Source organism: Electrona antarctica (genome assembly GCF_951216825.1).
Source record: "Electrona antarctica genome assembly, chromosome: 2".
Lineage (NCBI taxonomy): Eukaryota > Metazoa > Chordata > Actinopteri > Myctophiformes > Myctophidae > Electrona > Electrona antarctica.
In genome coordinates, this window is record NC_136807.1 from 38,095,443 (window position 1) to 38,114,125 (window position 18,683).

The window sequence follows — 18,683 nt, forward strand, 5'->3', positions numbered from 1 at the left end:
TCTAGGTAGGGAGTTTTAATCAATCATAAAAACATAATACATGACATGAAATGAAACTATTTATTTCAATATCTTTATTTTTATTTATTTTTTCTTCTTCTCCCCCCATCTCGATTTTTTTCTCCCGAAAATAGGGGAAATTAGCAGAGCTGCATAGGTATAGCCAGCTCTTATGAGAAACAAAACCTAGCCTAGAGTAAATAAGTCTTTATAAGTAGCCTATTTAATAGGTTTCGTTTACTATGAACAACCTTGTCATGTGACGCACTTGCCTGCAGCTGGTTAAATTCACACAGTGTGTGGGCGGCGGCACAGACAGCTGTGTTGACTACTTACAACCACTGTCCCTGTCCCATGTCAGTCTACTACATGCAACCAACACAACACCGGTACGACACGAAAGTTTAACCGCCCAACTGGAATACCTAGGATCCTAAACGAGTTTATTGGCTAATTGTCTGACTGTCTGTAACATTGACATTAAGTGCAACTTGACGATCGAGCAGAACAGTTTTCCTGAATAGCTCAAAATTTATAATCCAAGATGAAAATGAAATTTTCCGAGGTCTGCGAAATTGGATTAGATTTCTTTGAGTTTTTGAAAGAGACTGATCGAGCAGAAATCAAATACATGAGACAACTAAAAGACATCTATAATCTCGAGTTCAGGTGAGTTTTTGGTTTGGTTTTAGCCTCGATGCGTTCCCTCATATCAGACCCTACGCTCATTCTGTAGCCTCGGAGCTACATTTTTTTAATAAAAAATAGAGTAAAAGAAATCGAGATGGGGGCCCCATCTCGATTTTTTTACTCTATTTTTTACTCTATTTTTTATTTCAGAAATGTGGAAGGGCGCAGAGCTCCAAACTTTTGGAGTGTTCTCAATGTTCTGGAACTGTCCTACAAAGTCGAGATCTACTCAACGAAACGGAACTCTGCAGTTCTAATTCGTTTCACCCCCGAGGTGAGCATATTATTTTCTCAGCGCAACTTTTCACTGTAGAAAATAAAATGACTCAGCTTGATAACAGCACAGCAGCAGCAGCAGCAGCCTAGACATCGTAGATTGTGTCGATTTTGACAGTTTTAGGGACGTACGTACCCCCCGTTTTGCCCTGGACTTTTCACCACAATCACCAGTAAAGCCCGCGGCTCTCCGAACATGTACAAATGCAAAATATAAGGTGCTCACAGCTTACCCGCTTGCCACAAATGTTAACGAGCGCAGCGCAATCTTTGTGCAATGTATTGGTCCATCATTTTCAACAAAGAAGTGTTTTAATCCCGTCTGTGGCCGAACGCCATTTACACCCACTCGTTTACTTTCTGTTTACATTGAGTGTAATTCCAGTTTTCACCGGCTACGCCCCCTCCTCACTACCGCCATCTATGGCCGTTGGGAACTTGATTGATTGGTTGATTGAAAATTGTATTAACAGTTTGTAGAATGGGTACAGTTCAAGGAAAGTACAAATCTGCTAAGAGGATAAAACCAGAAAAAGCTCAAAAACAGAATCAGCCACATATGGGATTAAACACAGTCAGGGCAGGGGTGAGGGTACAACTGTGGCCTCGGATCAAGACGATCAAATATGTATTTTAATCAATTCTGACATTTGCTTATGTATCCAAGCAAATGTCAGACTCGATAAATAAATGCTTTCTAGGATAGTCTTGATCCATGGCTAGGTGCAAATTCATCATACAGTTATTACACGTAGTACCTATAGGCCTACTTAGCCTTATGTATGCGGGATTGGGGGTGTGAGCGAGCCTGGTTCATTCCCTGGCCTGGAGGATCAGGAGTCAGACCGAGGTGGGGGATGGAACCTCAACCTTCTCATCCTCCACCATAAGCATTAAGCATCCATTTGACCAGATAGACTACATGCAGTGTAGAGTTGTAGAGTTTGTACAAGGCTTCTTCAAAAACTGCAAATGGCGGTGTGACCATAGTCTTTAACACACCTGTAATGCTGATGTCAGATCAGAATCAATCAACTTTATTGTCACATCACATGTTTACAGGTGACTCTCGGTTAAAGAAGTGGGTGAAATACTATTCAGCTGTATGCACTGCAGTCTGCACTTAAAGTTACAGCACTGAGAAATGTGTTTTTGTGTTTTCATTATACATCTCATTCAAATAAGTGAGTCATCACTTTGTCAGGGCATAGGGCAGCTGGACATGGAAATGTTAATGGAAATTGCAATGGCATTCAACATTATACCATTGATGTTATTGAAATACAGGTGACAGCCATATATGAGGACCAGTGGCATTCACGCAGGAGTCAGCAGCGTTTGGCTCCCCAGAATGGATCATTTGGGCGAACACAGAGTACTGACGTTGGTGAACAGAAGACTGGGGTTCGAGCCCGAAGACCCCGAACCCGAAATAAATTTGCCAGTGATCTTATGGACAAGCTCAATGCAAACATGTAAGAGGACAAAGGACATTTGCTTATACACTAGTCATACAGTATGTAATGTATGCAGTAAGCTGCTCTGATAATGTTATTTGGGTTCTTACTTCATTTTGTGACTACAGGGATCCCATGTGAAATGTTTGTTCCTGAAATGAGCGTTTCTGTTTAAAAATATCTTGTATACAATTTTGCTCATGTGACTTTTAGTTATGTTTTCAAAGTGACGCTCATACATTTAGTTTGTTACATATAATCATGAATGTATTATTTACATGGACGTGAATCTGCTGTTGTCATGTTGTATCGACAGGGCTGAGTTCATCTCGGACAAACATGGTATCTGCATCACCTCAGACCATGGTTTTGAGAATGGCAAGGTTCTAGGTGTTGAAGGAGTAGTATGTGATGGAGGCGTGTATGAGGTGTGTGTCGATAACAAACACTTTTTTGACAGTACAATATCTGCTAGAATGCATAGGCAAGTAGGGTTTCAACTATTGATTATTTTCATAGCGATTATTTTTGAACATATCATTGAATCGACTAAATGTATTAGTCTGATTAACCACTTAAATAGTGGATTTTAAAGCTCACAACGTGTTGCATTATGATACGTTGTACATAGGCCGGTGGGCGGCCTATGTACAATCCTCCACCAGGGGTCAGGGGTAGAGTGGCTGGATGGTAACCGCAATGTTGCCAGTTCGAACCCGGGCTCCCCCAGAGTTAGTGTCGAAGTGTCCTTGAGCAAGACACTGAACCCCTAATTGCTCCTGATGTGCTGGGTTGGTCCCTTGCATGGTTTCCGCCGCCATCGGTGTATGAATGCGTGTGTGAATGGGTGAATGTAATGCACAATCTATGTAAAGCGCCTTGGATAAAGGCGCTATATAAATGCACCATTTATAGGCCTATGCTATACGGTCACCACCAGGTATTCCTAAACATAACCTCAGTAAACTATGCCTAAACCAAACTTTATTCCTAAAAATAATAAGCTCAGTAAACTATGCCTAAACCTAACCTTGCCTCTCGTTGTGCTGTTTACCTTGCCGTGGTGGAAAAGCTTGTGTCTCCATGACCCAGGTAGCTTACCGACGGGAGCCTAGCCCCCAGCAGGCTCAACCATGTCAGGCAGGACATTATGGAACTAACTAAACGAAACTAAACCTAACTTATATTGCTAAACTTAACCTCAGTAAAACTACGCTTAACACTGAGCTTATTCCAAACCTTATCACTTCAGTCAAACTAATACAAGAATAAGAACCGCTGGGGGCAAGCGGTCCACGAAAGAAGCGAGTGGGTTTTGGGGTGAGCATTACTGTTGATAGTGGTTCACTGTTTCAGACCTGTTGTACTCCCAGTCCATTTATGCTACTCAATTACTGGAGTATTTAATTCAAATCGGCAAGATTGTGATATACATACAGTATAGAGTTCCATTGAGTGACTTTGTTCTTCTCACTGTAACAGCATGTGGTCCATCTGTATGTGGAGAACACAGGGACAGAACCAGTCTGTTTCACCTACTACAGTCCTCTGCAATGGTTAAAGTGTTTTTCTCTGGAGGATGACCATAGAGTGACCCGTGCCAACCCACTGAAACTGAAACCAGGTGAATTTATTAAGCTATTGCTGCAATAAAAAAAACAAGGTCTGGTTTCTTAATCACTATAATAGACTGGATTGTTATAGCAATCTACCATCTACATGTTTGTATAATATCACTGATTCAAATATAATGCCGGTATACATAATTAACCGTGGTACTCAGGGGTCTTGGTCCCCTCTATGTCAAATTTCTTTGCCAAAAAGAATCTCACAATGACGCATCTCAGTGCAATGTGTTGTGAGCTTGTAAATCTATTTTTGACAGATGTCCACCTATTTATGACATGCCAGGAATAGGGATGCTAGGGTTCATGTGGTTTATGGGTTATATGACTGTATGGAATATTGTCATATTTTATGCATTTCTGTCCCCAGGTGATAGCTACAAAATCAAAGTCCTCTTCCGTACCAATTTAGTAGGTTACTATCCAGCAACTTTCGCCTTTGAGTTCAAAGCAGACCTGCCATCCTCCACTGCCTTCCACATTGTGCGCATTATTGAGGCCAAATGCGTTACATCTTTTGGAAAGGAGCTGGGCCCCGAAGCCCCTTACAAACCTTGCGTCATCCCTGCCATCAAATTTCAAAGTCAGACGACGAGCACTATTGTGGATGGCCTGCCACCTGAGAAGTATGCCATACTTATGTTGTTGACTAGAAGTGGAATGTAAATGTTGACTAACAGTGATGCATTGATTAAATTGTCTCATGTACAGTTTGTCAGTGTTGCGCCTCAAAATGGAAGTTGGGCTGAAAAAGTATGTGGTTCCAACATACATGACACAGCTGATCATGTCACTGAAGGACCCGCATTCTGTCCGTGATGCAAGGTAAATGTGACGTAGTTTGGATTATCAGCACATAAAGCATACCACTTTTAAATAAGCAAACAGGGAAACATGTAAATGTTTTATCTTTTACAACCCACGTATTGCAGCATATTCATCTTTCCCTATTTGCAACATCAATTCTCATGACTGTTTATTGACCATACAATGAAGTTAGCTTTTGGCCCTGTCAACTCTTGGTAGTAAATCATTGGCCACTACGGAAACAAGTAACATTCAACTCCTTCCAAGGTCTGAATACTGCACATGTATGTGCAAGACACTAATCGCAAGACTATACTGCCCAGCCTACTAAGCCAGAGTGCAGTAACTACATTTTTGGACATACCAATTTATTTGTGGATCCCAAAGGTCAAATTAGCCTTCGTGATTTTGGGGGATAAACAATTACCTCAAGAACTGTAACAGTTAGTGTAATATCACTTGGCTGACCAGTTGAAACACTTTTAAGCCAAATATCGGACAAAAACAATTCCCGTGGTTACTGCACTTCGGCTTTGTAGGGCAGCATAAACAGCTTAGATTCTGTTCCCAGAAGTGTGGGTAAACTGAGTATGAAATAGCATGGCTTGTATTCTATATCTGTTGCTATTGTATTGCTCTTTAACCTTCTGGTGTCTGGCATTTTGTTTTAAAATACAAAACGGCTATTCTTTTTCATAAGGGCTGGTATGGCAGACTTAAAGGAACTATGCACCTTATGTAATTATCTGAATATCTGCTGCTATTATATTAGTAATATTTGATTTATTTTCAACTTTCCAGAAAACGGCAAATGATGGGAGCTTGTACGACTAAGAATTTCACACTTATTTTTACCCCTGTAAACTTGTGATGTGACAATAAAGTTGAAGTTCTGAATTACAGTATGTAACAGATTGCAATGCATTCTTTGTAGAAAGTCCTTGCTTGAGAGTCCATTGAGCGAGGAGAACTATTGTACGAAGTTCCAGCTGATGCTGTTTCTAGAGGAGATTCAAACGATGTTCGACATCAGGAGATACGACATCCCCAAAGATGATGGAGAACACGCCTCCATGGTCAGAGACAAAGTCAACAAGAGACTTCTCGTTTTGGAGGTTAGTTTGAGATGCACTCTTGCATGCACACACACACACAGACACACAGACACACAGACACTCATTCATCCTCTCCTGTTAGGTTGAAGGTGTGTCTGAGAACCGTCCATCTGTGCTTCGTGGGGACCAGCTGCTTGTCAAACCAAAAGGGCAAGAAGGGGTGCAATACAAAGGCTATGTCCACAGTGTGGAGCTGGACCAAGTCAAGCTGGGCTTCAGCTCACAGTAAGCCCAGAGACTGTAGCAATGTATAACAAATGTAACAATGCGGAGTATAATACCGTACAGTATATTTTATACTCCATCAGAATCAGTATACCTGGTTTTGGTACTCTTTTCTTAATACCCATGTATTACTATGTGCTGACTATTTCTTTTAACTTTCTTTCATTAGTAATAGTATAACTTGCTACTCCTAGCTTTATCTATTTTTTATTGTATCGGTCCTGTGTTTCATGACAACTGCATTTCAACTGAAATAAAGGTCTGGCCATAAGCAGCTCATGCAGTTTGTTGTGAATTGGACTGCAGGTTGGTGGATCACTTCATAGATGACATGAAGTTCAGTGTGGAGTTCACAGTCAACCGTCTGATGATGCGCCTCCAGCACAGAGCACTGGAGTTCGTGGCTGAACACAGGCTGGGAAAGGTGCTGTTTCCCAACACTGCCATCTCCCTAGACCAGCAACTACTACAGCTACCCACACTGAGGTTAGTCATCCAGTCATTCTATCCACATTGATGAGTCATTAAGCACATGAACCCTAGTTGGCTGTTGAGGGAAATATCTTGCTTGACTCATTATAGATCCCCAGTCAACAAAGTGTATACTTGGGTATACTTAGGGTCTGGAGGGAAATCTGTATTGCAGAATATTTGCTCCTTTAACTTCTGTTGTTGGAATCAAAGGCGTAAATAGTGCTGGCATGTGTCTTTGGGGCTGTTTGGAGTTGGTGTAGCCCAGGGGTGGGCAACTTTGACGATGTAGTGGGCCACTATATTTCCACACACACTCCAGAGGGCCACATTGCATATTACTGTTGTAGCAAAAATAGCCGATCTACAAGCTCGCAATGCGACGCGTTTTGAGCTTGTAGATCAGCTATTTTTGCTATATTTGAATTGAAATCTTGAATACGTTTTTGCTATTTTTGAATTGGAATCCTGAAAAGTAACATTTGTATATAATTTTAAATGCATTTAGTTATAGTTATGTTAACTTTATGAACTAAATACAAATACATTGGACATAAAAAAAGACAATTTCACAACATTTTAATACTAGTAATTATCTGAAATCAATAATATACCAATGTTCGGATAATACCCTGCGGGCCGCATTAAGTGATGGTGGGGACCGCATGTGGCCCCCGGGCCGCCAGTTGCCCATGTATGGTGTAGCCAATCACATGCATGCAACACTTAACTGGTCTGAAAATTGGGAAGGGAGGGGGATTCCTGGCATCACAATGCAGATTGATAAGAGATCATTCGTACAGTACGTATTGTGACCACTAGTGCTGAAGCCATACCAGATAAACTGATGGTTCTGCCTTTCTCTCTGTAGGCTTTTTGACAGAAATCTGGAGAAGAATCCTGAGCAGTACGCAGCTGTGCAACACATAGTAGCAGGGTCTTCTAAACCTGCCCCTTATCTGCTGTTTGGACCACCTGGCACAGGTATATTTGATTTATTTTTATTTAACACCTATATGTACCTATACTCTCAACCTGGGAACGTCTCTGTGTCATTTTAGTTGTTGCTATATACTGTATCGCTGTTGTCGGGCAGAAACCTCTTAACCACATATTTCAACATTTTGTGTTTTTGTCTTCATAATGAATGCCACAGACGAAAAACAGTCTAAGTCCACACTATTGATCCATAATGTATAAATGATAGATAAGGGTTCAGGACAACGAGGCCTTTTCGTGGAGGGGTCAGAATGAAATTTGGACTTAGACTGTTTTTCGTCTGTGGTACTCATAGAGTATATATATAATAGAGACTGAACTGGCGCGAAGCTCCGCCCCCCCAGCTATTCATGTCAGTGGAAGTTGCTCAGTGGCGTTTTGAAGCACCCGGAAGACTGCCGGAAGTCCCTCCCAGGACCTCAACTTTGAGGTCCTGAGTGACGTAGGGCAACCGAGCGCTCAACGTTAAAGCCCAGCTGCACGGGGTTTCCCGGTCATGAATCCACGGGTCCGCCTGTAGTCCCTCCTCCTACCACTAGGACCCAGAGCTTCAACGTTGGAAAGTCTGCCTGCCCCCTTGGTGGTACTCCCTAACTAACCCTAACCCTTGATCATACTACCTTGCCGAGCCATGAGGCCCATAGGGCAGGAGCCTATCTCCTGTTTCTGTAGCGTGAGGCAGCTTGATGTACAAGTACACCCCCTGGACATGACGCTAGTATGTCGCAGGGACTTACCCCCAATCCAACCCTTGATGCTGAGTGTCAAGCAGGGAGGCACTGGGTCCCATTTTTAGAGTCTTTGGTATGACCCGGCCGGGGATCGAACCCCGACCTCCCAGTCTCAGGGCGGACACTCTAACCACAAGGCCACTGAGCTGGTGAGCTGATCATACTACAGCGTCACACTAAAGTAGAAGATTCACAAGCTCGAAACACGGTGTGCTTTGAGCTTGTAGATCTGCTACAGTATCTTTACCATTTCTGAATTTGAACCATTTTTGGATTTGAATCCTGAAAAGTAACAGTTTTGGACATAATGAGGTTTACACGATATATAGCAACATACTGTACGTTCTTTCTGAAAACATTGGTAGGATTTAGAAGGCATTTTTTAGAATCGGCCTCAGGTCTAAATGGCTTTACACAAATCCATCAGTGGTGTCTCTGCTACGGGGAAGCCGGGTGGCATTCCCCTATCTTCTCCCATCAAATCTCTTTACCTAATACCTGCTGCTGTTTGTGTTTGTCAGGCAAAACGGTGACCATGGTCGAGGCCATCAAGCAGATCGTGAAGACCCAGGGTTCCTGCCACATCCTGGCCTGTGCTCCGTCCAACAGTGCCTCCGACCTCCTCTGTAAGAAGATCATAGAGCACGTGGACCCACACACGGTGTTCCGCATGTACGCCAGCAGCCGGGACCCTAGACTTGTTCCTGATGGTCTACGGGTCAGTACCGTAACACTAACAACTTCTTTTCTTCTTAGTTCCATAACCCATTAAGACCTGAGGCCAATTCTACGAATGTCTTCTAAATCCCAATCTGAGAATCCATCGACATAAAGGAAAAACAGCACCCTCTTTTTCTTTGTATTACAGTCTGTCTCAAGAGACTCAGGGCCATATTTTGTGTGTCTTAAGTACCAGGTCTTATGACTTAACTTAAGACCTGGAGGCGTGTTCAATGCTCTTTGGCCACTCAGAATAGCCAAATGGCATTGATCACGCCTCCAGGTTAAGTAATAAGACCTGGTACTTAAGACACGCAAAATATGGCCCACAGACTTTTTTACTTTAGTGTGAACTGGCCAAGAGAAGAGGCAAAATAACTGACACAGCTCTGCCAGTAACAAAAAATACACAACAAAAAAAACAAGACAGACATACAATGCTCATAAATACAGTACCCACTACCGAAGAAGCTCAAAGGGAGAACAAGAATGTTTAATCACGCAACCAATAAAGGCTAATAAATAAAAACTAAGCAACGAAATTTGCTTTGCTGCGATTATGTAAATCCTAACAGTTTTCTGACTTTCTACTGTTTGTCAGTGGTGCTCAAACTTTTTCATGTTAAGGCCACAGAAAATGTATTTGGCCAAGGACCCCGATCTCAAAATATCGTTCCAGGGACCGCCAGAAGCAATGATGAGTAATAATAATGCGTTAAAAATGCATATATTCAAAGATTTGCACAATATTCACGACTTTTCAAAAAATTGCAGATCTGAACACTCACATCGTGGCACAAAGTGACATGCTGTTACTGTTAACTTGTATATCTGCTATTTTTTAGCAAGCATAAAATGACACAGATGCTTCCAGGTATTAGTGGGACAGCGTAAGTTCATTCTTTGCTGTTTCCTTGTGTCTTCCTCTTTCTGTTCAGTGAAGCACTAAACACAGCACTTAACCACGTCACGTTTCTAACATTGTGAGCCAATTCCTCACGCTTGTATTTTGTATGCATGTTGTTCCTGTGCATGTATTTTTTATAGGATTGCTCTAACCTGGAAGGAGATACATATATGTATCCCCCTAAAGAGGAGCTGATGAAGTACAAGATCATAGTCACCACTCTGATCACTGCTGGAAGGTAGCTAATGATAGATGCTAATGTTTGTTTGTTTGATTGATTGATTGACATTTTTATTAACAGTTTGTAGAATTGAACTTTGACTTTTTCTTTACCGGTGCCAGTTTCGAATTGCACATACCTAAGGAGGGTTACAATGTATTTCCCCTGTAGACTTGTAGACTACCCCTGTAGACTAGGCGTTTCTACGGGCACCCTTATATCTGTGCCAGGCACAAACTACAAAAAACTACAAATCGTGGGTCCTGTGACGATGCCCTTGAACCGGAAGTATTAGCCACGACCTGGTCCGTCGCTCGGTCCTGCCCCCAATCCAACCCTTGATGCTGAATGCCAAACAGGGAGGCATTAGGTCCCATTTCATAGTCTTTGGTATGATCCAGCTGGGGAATTGAACCCCGGCAACCTCCCAATCTCAGGGCGGACACTGTAACCACTGCATCATTAAACAGGTACATTACATTCTAATGTTTTTGTATGGCATTCTGTGGTCTCATGTGTACAGGCTGGTTACTGGAGGGATCCCCCCAGGCCACTACACACACGTGTTTGTGGATGAGGCTGGACACGCTGTGGAGACTGAATGCTTAATCCTACTGGCAGGTAAAAGATAAATACAATTATCATGGCGAATGTGTTTAAGTTGTGTTCATGCTGTATCCACTCATTTATGATCCATGGAACACATGCAGGGCTACTCCATGCTGAGTCTGGTCAGGTAGTGCTGGCCGGAGACCACAAGCAACTTGGACCCATCCTCAGATCTCCACTGGCAATCAAATATGGCATGGGTAGGTGCTGCCCCTTCTCACACGCACGCACGCACGCACGCACACACACACACACACACACACATGGCTGCACGGTAGTTACAACATGTTTCTGATGCGGAAACAGAAATCACTAGACAAGGCAAGAGAAATGTAGAACCCAGAATGATTCCTGCAATCGTAAAGCAGAAGTCGATGATGATGGCCGTCTATAGCAAGTGTCCCTGTACTTTGGGCTGTTTACCACACACGCAAGCACGATACTATAGCATAAGCATTGCGTAGGGTGTGTGATTGCATTATTATTATTATTGCTGCAGAATACAGACACACGGGTGGGGCACAGATGCAGTAATACAGACACACATGTTACTGTTACACAACCACAGGGAAGTCAGGAAAGAGGAACTTGACTTGATGGGAATGAGGCAGAGTGGCAGATCTAATGCTGGACTTGATAAACATTACACACACACACACACGCACACAAATTGCTGATGTTTGATCTGTGGAGATAAAAGCTCTCATTTGCAGATGTCTCCTTGTTGGAGCGTCTGATGAGGGATTTCCCTCTGTACCAGAAGGATCAAGAGAAGTTCAACAATCGCTTTGTCACCAAACTGCTGAAGAACTACAGGTAACGTAGTGTTTAGTTTATTTTAGACTTTGTCTAAGCTTGTCATATCGTTGATACCGCTGAAATATTTTTACCTTTTTTGGTTTTTCTTTTTCTTTTGTTTTTTTTGTGAATTATTGCCCTACTTTGTCATTCTACAGTGTCACACAAAAGTAGTAAATACTATCTACAAGCTATTTGTGCTATTTTGGAATTTGAAGCCTGAAAAGTAACAGTTTTGGACATGTATGAGGTTTCCACCCGACAGCAGCGATGACATGTGTTTTATGGTTTGCCGTGTCAGGTCCCATCCTGCCATCCTGAAGATTCCCAATGAGATGTTCTACGACGGAGAGCTCCAAGCGTGTGCTGATGAGATGCTACGCAACTCCTACTGCGGGTGGGAATACCTGCCCAAAAAGGTCATTTATACACATACTGGCAGTGAGCACAAGAAATGTAACACTGATCAGTCCAGCGGTTTGTGAGATTAGCTCCAGACAGACACACATACCGACCGCCTTATAGACCAGGGATTCTCAACGTTTTTGTCTGGGGACCCCCGGGAATGCTTTGGCCATGTCTAGTGTCCATCCATCCATCCATCCACTCCCTGGAAGAATATTTAGTGTGGTAGTGTAATTTAGTGTAGCCATAGGCAACATCCCTCATTCATTTTCAGAAATCTCTAATTGTCATTGCACAGGGTCAAATGCCCCCAAATTGTGTTCTGTTCTGATTAATCCGGTCGCCCTGTTTGTGAAGCTCCTGTCAAGTGTTGTCAAGTGCTACAGTGTCTCTAGCAACCTTAAAATTCACCTGCCAGAAGAAGTGTGCAGCAACACCCCCCCAGAAGTGTCATTCATACTTATGACTGTCACGTGCAGAAAGTAATGTGAAAAATGCAATGCATCAGTGAGCAGTGACGCAGTCTGTCCTAAAACAATCTATAAAGTCGACTTCACTGTCTCTCAGAACTTCCCGGTGATCTTCCACGGGGTGACGGGCATTGATGAGCGTGAGAAGAGCAGTCCTTCATTCTTCAACGTAGCAGAGGTGGAGGTGCTGATCTACTACCTGAAGAAACTCTTTGAGACACAGGGCAAGAATGGCCGAGCTACCATCTCACCCCATGAGATAGGTATCATTGCCCCCTACAGGAAACAGGTGGGAATGCACATCCAGTGCCGTGTGTGTAGTACTGTGTACTGTAGCTGCATGCATGCACTTTATTGTAACGAGACCTCTGAGCTGTGAATGTTCTGCAACATTGTGCGTCGAGGCAGACGGAATTAGCATTGCGGGTGGTTTGAGGAGGCGCTTTCTGTTGTCTCCTAAACCTGTGTGTGCACTGTGCAAGATAGCAATTATAGGGAAAGCACATCAACACACCTACAGACACACCTCCACCCGCAAATAAAGGTGTCGGCATAATGCATAGTGGGTAGTGTGTGGGTGTTGTTAACACCCCGAGCGGCAAGGACGGAGTTCTCCGTTCTATCAATTAGTAACGCCCAGCGCTCAGGACGGCGATTAATAAAAGGACGGAGATTTATTGATATCAAAACCGAGCGCATCGCTCCACAGACTGGGAGCGTCTGTTGCGCAACAATCAATGTAATTTCCGGTTGGGACGTCATCGAAAATGTTCCCCCCCATTTTAGCCGATGAGACCGAAAATCTTAAAACGTGAATAACTCTTGATCGAAATCATTCCGTCCAATTCTAAGCAAAGATTATGTGTTAGACGGGCCATCGCGGTCCCGTCGCTAGTCACGTTAGAATTTATTACACCTCCCGTTGTTGTCGATCGCCTCGGGAGTGTTTTGGCTACATCAAGCTACTTCAGCTACATCCGGGATAGCGCCTGGTGCGTCGCTAAATGTGCTCCGTCGCTATAAATCGATGGGCGCTCTGATTTAATGATCCTTAATACCCCCGGGCGATTAATGTGTTAATGCTGGCGGGTAAGGCATGGCAAACGATAGAGCCCCTTAGACCTTTGGAATGTGGTCTATGACGTGGCACCATCTATCTATCTAATCTAACTATAAATGCACAAAGTCTCTGTATGTCTGTACGTACATCTGAAATCCACATAACTCGAGAACCGTTCGCACCACCGACTTCAAATTCGACACACGCGTTCCACCCCAGGAGGTGCAGTGCCCGGTGTCCAGTCCAGGGGCGAAACTACATGGTAATGGGCCTCGGTGCAGATATCTTGTGTAGGCCCCCTAAAATATTATTGTGGCTGCGGCGGCGATGCAATGTTATGTGATGCGATCTGATATATAAATATTCATTCAATCTGTATGTATGTTTACATCAATTTGCATGTTTCACTTTCAATCAATCTGTATATCTGTAGGACTGCAGCCTGCATGCTATCAGAAATGACTTTGGACAGATGGAAAAAACTTTAGTTAAACTAAAGCAGAGTGACAGATTACTTTACCTGGGTTACATCTTCTGATAGTGCTGACTGCTGACATGACATAATAATCCCATAGTGTTTCATTAGCACGACGGAACGTGACAAAATAGTCTACAGCTGAGCTTGTTGTGCTGATGACAGGCAGTGCGCCATGAACACAGTATCACACACGTTGAAACAAGGTGGTAAAGATAACACTTCCCTGTTTACTGCTCACAAAGAAAGGCTCGGCGCGCGTAATATAAGGAGCTCTGATGGATATACTAAGCTCTTAATTTCTGACTTCAACATGCCTCTCGTTCAAAATATGAAGTGAGGGATTATTCAGCGACTTTATCGTAATGATAGCGAGGTAAGCAAGCAAAAATATGTCTCCCGGTTTTTGTCCGGAACGGAAGGGGGGGGCTTACAGAGTAAAAGCGGCCATATCTTCCCGGTACCCGAGCTTCTATTTTGAAAGAAGTCCTGGTGATGATTGTGTTAATAACACTCACCGTCCCATCCCATCCCTAATACACAGGCAGAATACCACAATATAGCTTATTCTTCTAGATCAACTTACTTTTTGTTTTCTGGGAACACAGGTGCAGAAAATCCGAAAGGGCCTTCAGAAGTTGGAGAAGGACCCTAAAGGTACACACAGCTTGTTCACTATTTACAGGAAATTGGAAATATACAGTATCACTGTGTGTGGTGTGTGTGTGTGTGTGTGTGTGTGTGTGTGTGTGTGTGTGTGTGTGTGTGTGTGTGTGTGTGTGTGTGTGTGTGTGTGTGTGTGTGTGTGTGTGTGTGTGTGTGTGTGTGTGTGTGTGTGTGTGTGTGTGTGTGTGTGTACACCAGTCACAAGGAGGTCCTGATTCTGGAGGTGGGCTATGTCTTTGATTTGTACATGGACCAGGCATTTCTTGATAAACATTCTAAGTACCAACCATTACATAGAATCATAATAAACCTTGGCTATCAATGTAGATTCGCCATATTGATATTTGTAAGCCTGGGCCATGTACAGTAATCTGCCCATGGCATGACACAGAGTGTCTGTGTGGAGGGGAGGGTGCCATGTGTATTCTTAGGTGCCCATGATGAACTGTCAACCCAGTTATATTGTGTGTGTGTGTGTGTGTGTGTGTGTGTGTGTGTGTGTGTGTGTGTGTGTGTGTGTGTGTGTGTGTGTGTGTGTGTGTGTGTGCGTGTGTGTGTGTGTGTGTGCGTGCGTGCGTGCGTGCGTGCGTGCGTGCGTGCGTGCGTGCGTGCGTGCGTGCGTGCGTGCGTGCGTGCGTGCGTGCGTGCGTGCGTGCGTGCGTGCGTGCGTGCGTGCGTGCGTGCGTGCGTGCGTGCGTGCGTGCGTGCGTGCGTGCGTGCGTGCGTGCGTGCGTGCGTGCGTGCGTGCGTGCGTGCGTGCGTGCGTGCGTGCGTGCGTGCGTGCGTGCGTGCGTGCGTGCGTGCGTGCGTGCGTGCGTGCGTGCGTGCGTGCGTGCGTGCGTGCGTGCGTGCGTGCGTGCGTGCGTGCGTGCAGGTTGGTTCAGTGGAGGAATTCCAAGGCCAGGAGAGAAGGGTGATTCTGGTGTCTGCAGTTCGCAGCAGCCGCAAATACGCCGAGTTTGATCAAAAGTTCTCCCTGGGCTTTGTGAAGAATGAGAAGGTATGAGTTATAAACCATACCGTGCACGCAGACTGGTAAAGTAGTATCTTGATACACGTTTTCTCTTCCTTTGTCAGAGGTTCAATGTGGCGTTAACTCGAGCCAAGGCCCTGCTGATAGTGGTGGGAAACCCCATAGTGCTGAGGTCAGACCCTACGTGGGAGAGGTGGGTACCACTAGTGTACACAATGTCACCAGTTCCATAAAGCAGTGGTCTAATGTCATCGACCCTCAAATTAATATGTATTTGGTCGCGTACCGGCCTCCCATCTTCAAAGATTCCTAACTCCCGCTCCCATACAAGATTTGTTTTGTTAAATTGTTTCAAAAATATTCCCAAATATTGCTATTTCGTCAAGACTTTTTCAAAATAGCAGATCTAGAACGAACGAAAATACATCGCATGGATGCAACTGGGACGTATCCTCAGTGATGTATCCCAAGGTCATCAGGGTTTCGGGTCTCCATGGAACCAGAAACTTGCAGAGATACTATCTATGCACGTTTAGGTGATAGAAATGGGGTTTGTTTGTACACCCAACCTGATATCGATAGATTACTGTCTAGATAAGACAAAGGTGTAAGACACAACGGGCGCCTGCAGTAAACAGGCCGGGTTATGGTTAAGGTCAGTACAGTGCATATCTCAAGATTTGTACAGTATGAAGTACAGTACACATGCTTTTTAGTCACGTAAACATGATGACATCTACGCATGGATATGAAAATCATATCAACTGTCTATGTAAAACTTGCAATGTTGTACTATTTAATGTTAATTTACTACTAACTAACCACATTGTCTTCCCCAACCCCCCCTCTCCTCCCCGACACACACACACACACACACACACACACACACACACACACACACACACACACACACACACACACACACACACACACTCACACACTCACACACAAACACACACCTCAGGTTTCTCCAGTACTGTAGGGATGAAGGAGGCTACACTGGTGTCTCTGACACAGAGGACAACGAGCAGGTAGAGACCAGATTGGTCCAACTCTTCGCCCAGTTGGAAGTTACAGGTGAGACAGACACACACACACACACACTAGAAATGCTCCGATCAATCGGCCACCGATCGGTGATCGGCCGATATTCACTCCAAATGACTTGATTGGTGATAGGCAATTTACCCTATCTGGAGAAACCGATCTTTTATACCATTTAAGTGGTATAAAAGTCAATCAGATATACTGTATAGTATAATATCATTTTGCATCTTTGTGACAGGCCTAAATATTCTCCCTTTCCCAGTTTTGACGTGGGTTTTGACACAATAATTTTGGAAATATTCAAATGTTCCCCTTACGCACAAGATCGGTATCATGTGAATCAATGTATTGGATTTTCTTTTTGTAATAATGTAATCTTCCCCTCCCTTCCCTTCTGTTGTCGCCCCCTAGTGGAGACTGCAGAGAGTGTAGTTCAGCAGCAGCTGGAACCAGAGTGGAGGAATGACCTGTGAGCTGGCCGAGACTGGAGAGGCTGATTCTCAATTAGCCCTTCGCTAAATCCCACCCCAAAAAGCGATTGTCCAATGCCAATCCAAGTAGTTTATCAACTGTTGCTATGCAGGTCAAGCTTTCGCCACCTCATAGCTGTCAATGTTATTTTGCATGGCTGTGTTGTTGAACATTTACACGGCTTAACGTCGAGAAAGTTACCCGACTGACCCACCCAGGTGATGGAAACAATAATACTAATGACCGTAGTCTTACCGTGCAACATGAAAACTCCTCCCTCGTATCCCTCGTCATTTCCTCGAATTTCTAGTTTATTTAAATAATGTCATGCACATTTGTCCAGTCCATAGCCTACTGCAGGCCTGGTTGACTAGATTTAGAAGACATTTTGATGCTCTTGCTACTGAAATGATCGATTATTTATATGGAGAAATCCCGTCATTTTACATGCATCTCTATGGGGGAGAAGGACAGCTTGCCCTGTCTCCTCGCTGCTAACGTGCCTATTAGACAAGGACGGGTTGTCGAGGGACTTAGCGAAGGGCTAATCCCATTTGGATGCTTCACTTAAAAGTTTTTTGGAAACATCTCAATATTTTGAATAATTTGTGTTTTTTTTGTTTTTGTTTTGTTTCATAAATCTTCTCTTCTGGGGGTACTTGCGTGGAACAAAACATTATGAGATGGGGGTCCTCCACGGCCAAATATATTCTAGGTTATCAATTTGGGGATCCTTGACAAAAAGAATGAAAGAGATGCTTTCCCTGATTGAAGAGTATAAGAAGAACCTATAGCGTATATAGGCCTATAGGCTTTCCACCAGGTCTAAATAGGTTCAGACACTCACCTACCGTACATGAGTGGGGGGGGGGGGGAGACTGTCCTTCGGGTTCCTTGAAATCGTTTTCAAGTCCTCGTTGAGGTCATGGGGGACTGCTTGTACCTGGTGAATAAAAACAACTATTTGTATGAGTATCATATTATTTTATGTCTGAATCGACATTTTCAGCAGAACCAAATGTCCATGTCTAATCAAATCAGTATCAATATAAAATATTGCTGCACACAAAAGTCTGAGTAGATGAAAATGAACCCAAAAGTAATTGTAAAATGAAATTAATATTATTATCCTGATTGTTGAAGTTTTGGTGGAGAATACCTGTATATTTGTCTCCACCAGGCCGAAGGCATGGGGAGAGAGTATGTTTTGCACTCCGTCCGTGTGTCCGTCCGTCCGTGTGTGTGTCCGTCCTTCCTTCCGTCCGTCTGTGTACAGCTAATCTCCGGCACCGTTAACCCGGCCGATGCCAAACTTTGCACACACACTCCCTGGATGCCAACGATGAACCTCTGCCCCACATTTTCCAGAACGGCCTGTTATAGCGCCACCATGAGGCAGCTTTTCACATGCTTTACCTAAAACTGCACCGATCTGCGTGAAACGTTGCATGCACACTCCCTAGAGG

General features: G+C 43.8%; 1 protein-coding gene across 1 annotated transcript; it reads left to right on the forward strand.

Moving 5' to 3' along the window:
• Positions 1-526: 526 nt before the first annotated feature.
• Positions 527-18,410, forward strand: LOC306939707 (putative helicase mov-10-B.1). The gene is made up of 23 exons (XM_079524389.1): positions 527-669; positions 841-964; positions 2,254-2,441; positions 2,740-2,851; positions 3,906-4,047; positions 4,419-4,674; positions 4,760-4,873; positions 5,790-5,970; positions 6,053-6,195; positions 6,502-6,681; positions 7,538-7,650; positions 8,918-9,114; positions 10,164-10,261; positions 10,767-10,864; positions 10,954-11,052; positions 11,566-11,668; positions 11,952-12,069; positions 12,623-12,814; positions 14,669-14,717; positions 15,601-15,726; positions 15,804-15,892; positions 16,664-16,776; positions 17,158-18,410. The coding sequence occupies exons 1-20, from the start codon at positions 545-547 to the stop codon at positions 15,687-15,689; spliced, it is 2,721 nt and encodes a 906-aa protein (XP_079380515.1). The 5' UTR covers positions 527-544; the 3' UTR covers positions 15,690-15,726; positions 15,804-15,892; positions 16,664-16,776; positions 17,158-18,410.
• Positions 18,411-18,683: the final 273 nt, after the last annotated feature.

What these genes read in the sequence shown, in the direction of transcription:
- LOC306939707 (XM_079524389.1), top strand. Translation starts at nt 545, where the DNA reads ATGAAAATGAAATTTTCCGAGGTCTGCGAAATTGGATTAGATTTCTTT. An exon ending in ATCTATAATCTCGAGTTCAG is followed by an intron (nt 670 to 840) that starts GTGAGTTTTTGG and finishes TTTTTATTTCAG; the next exon opens with AAATGTGGAAGGGCGCAGAG. An exon ending in CATTCTGTCCGTGATGCAAG is followed by an intron (nt 4,874 to 5,789) that starts GTAAATGTGACG and finishes CATTCTTTGTAG; the next exon opens with AAAGTCCTTGCTTGAGAGTC.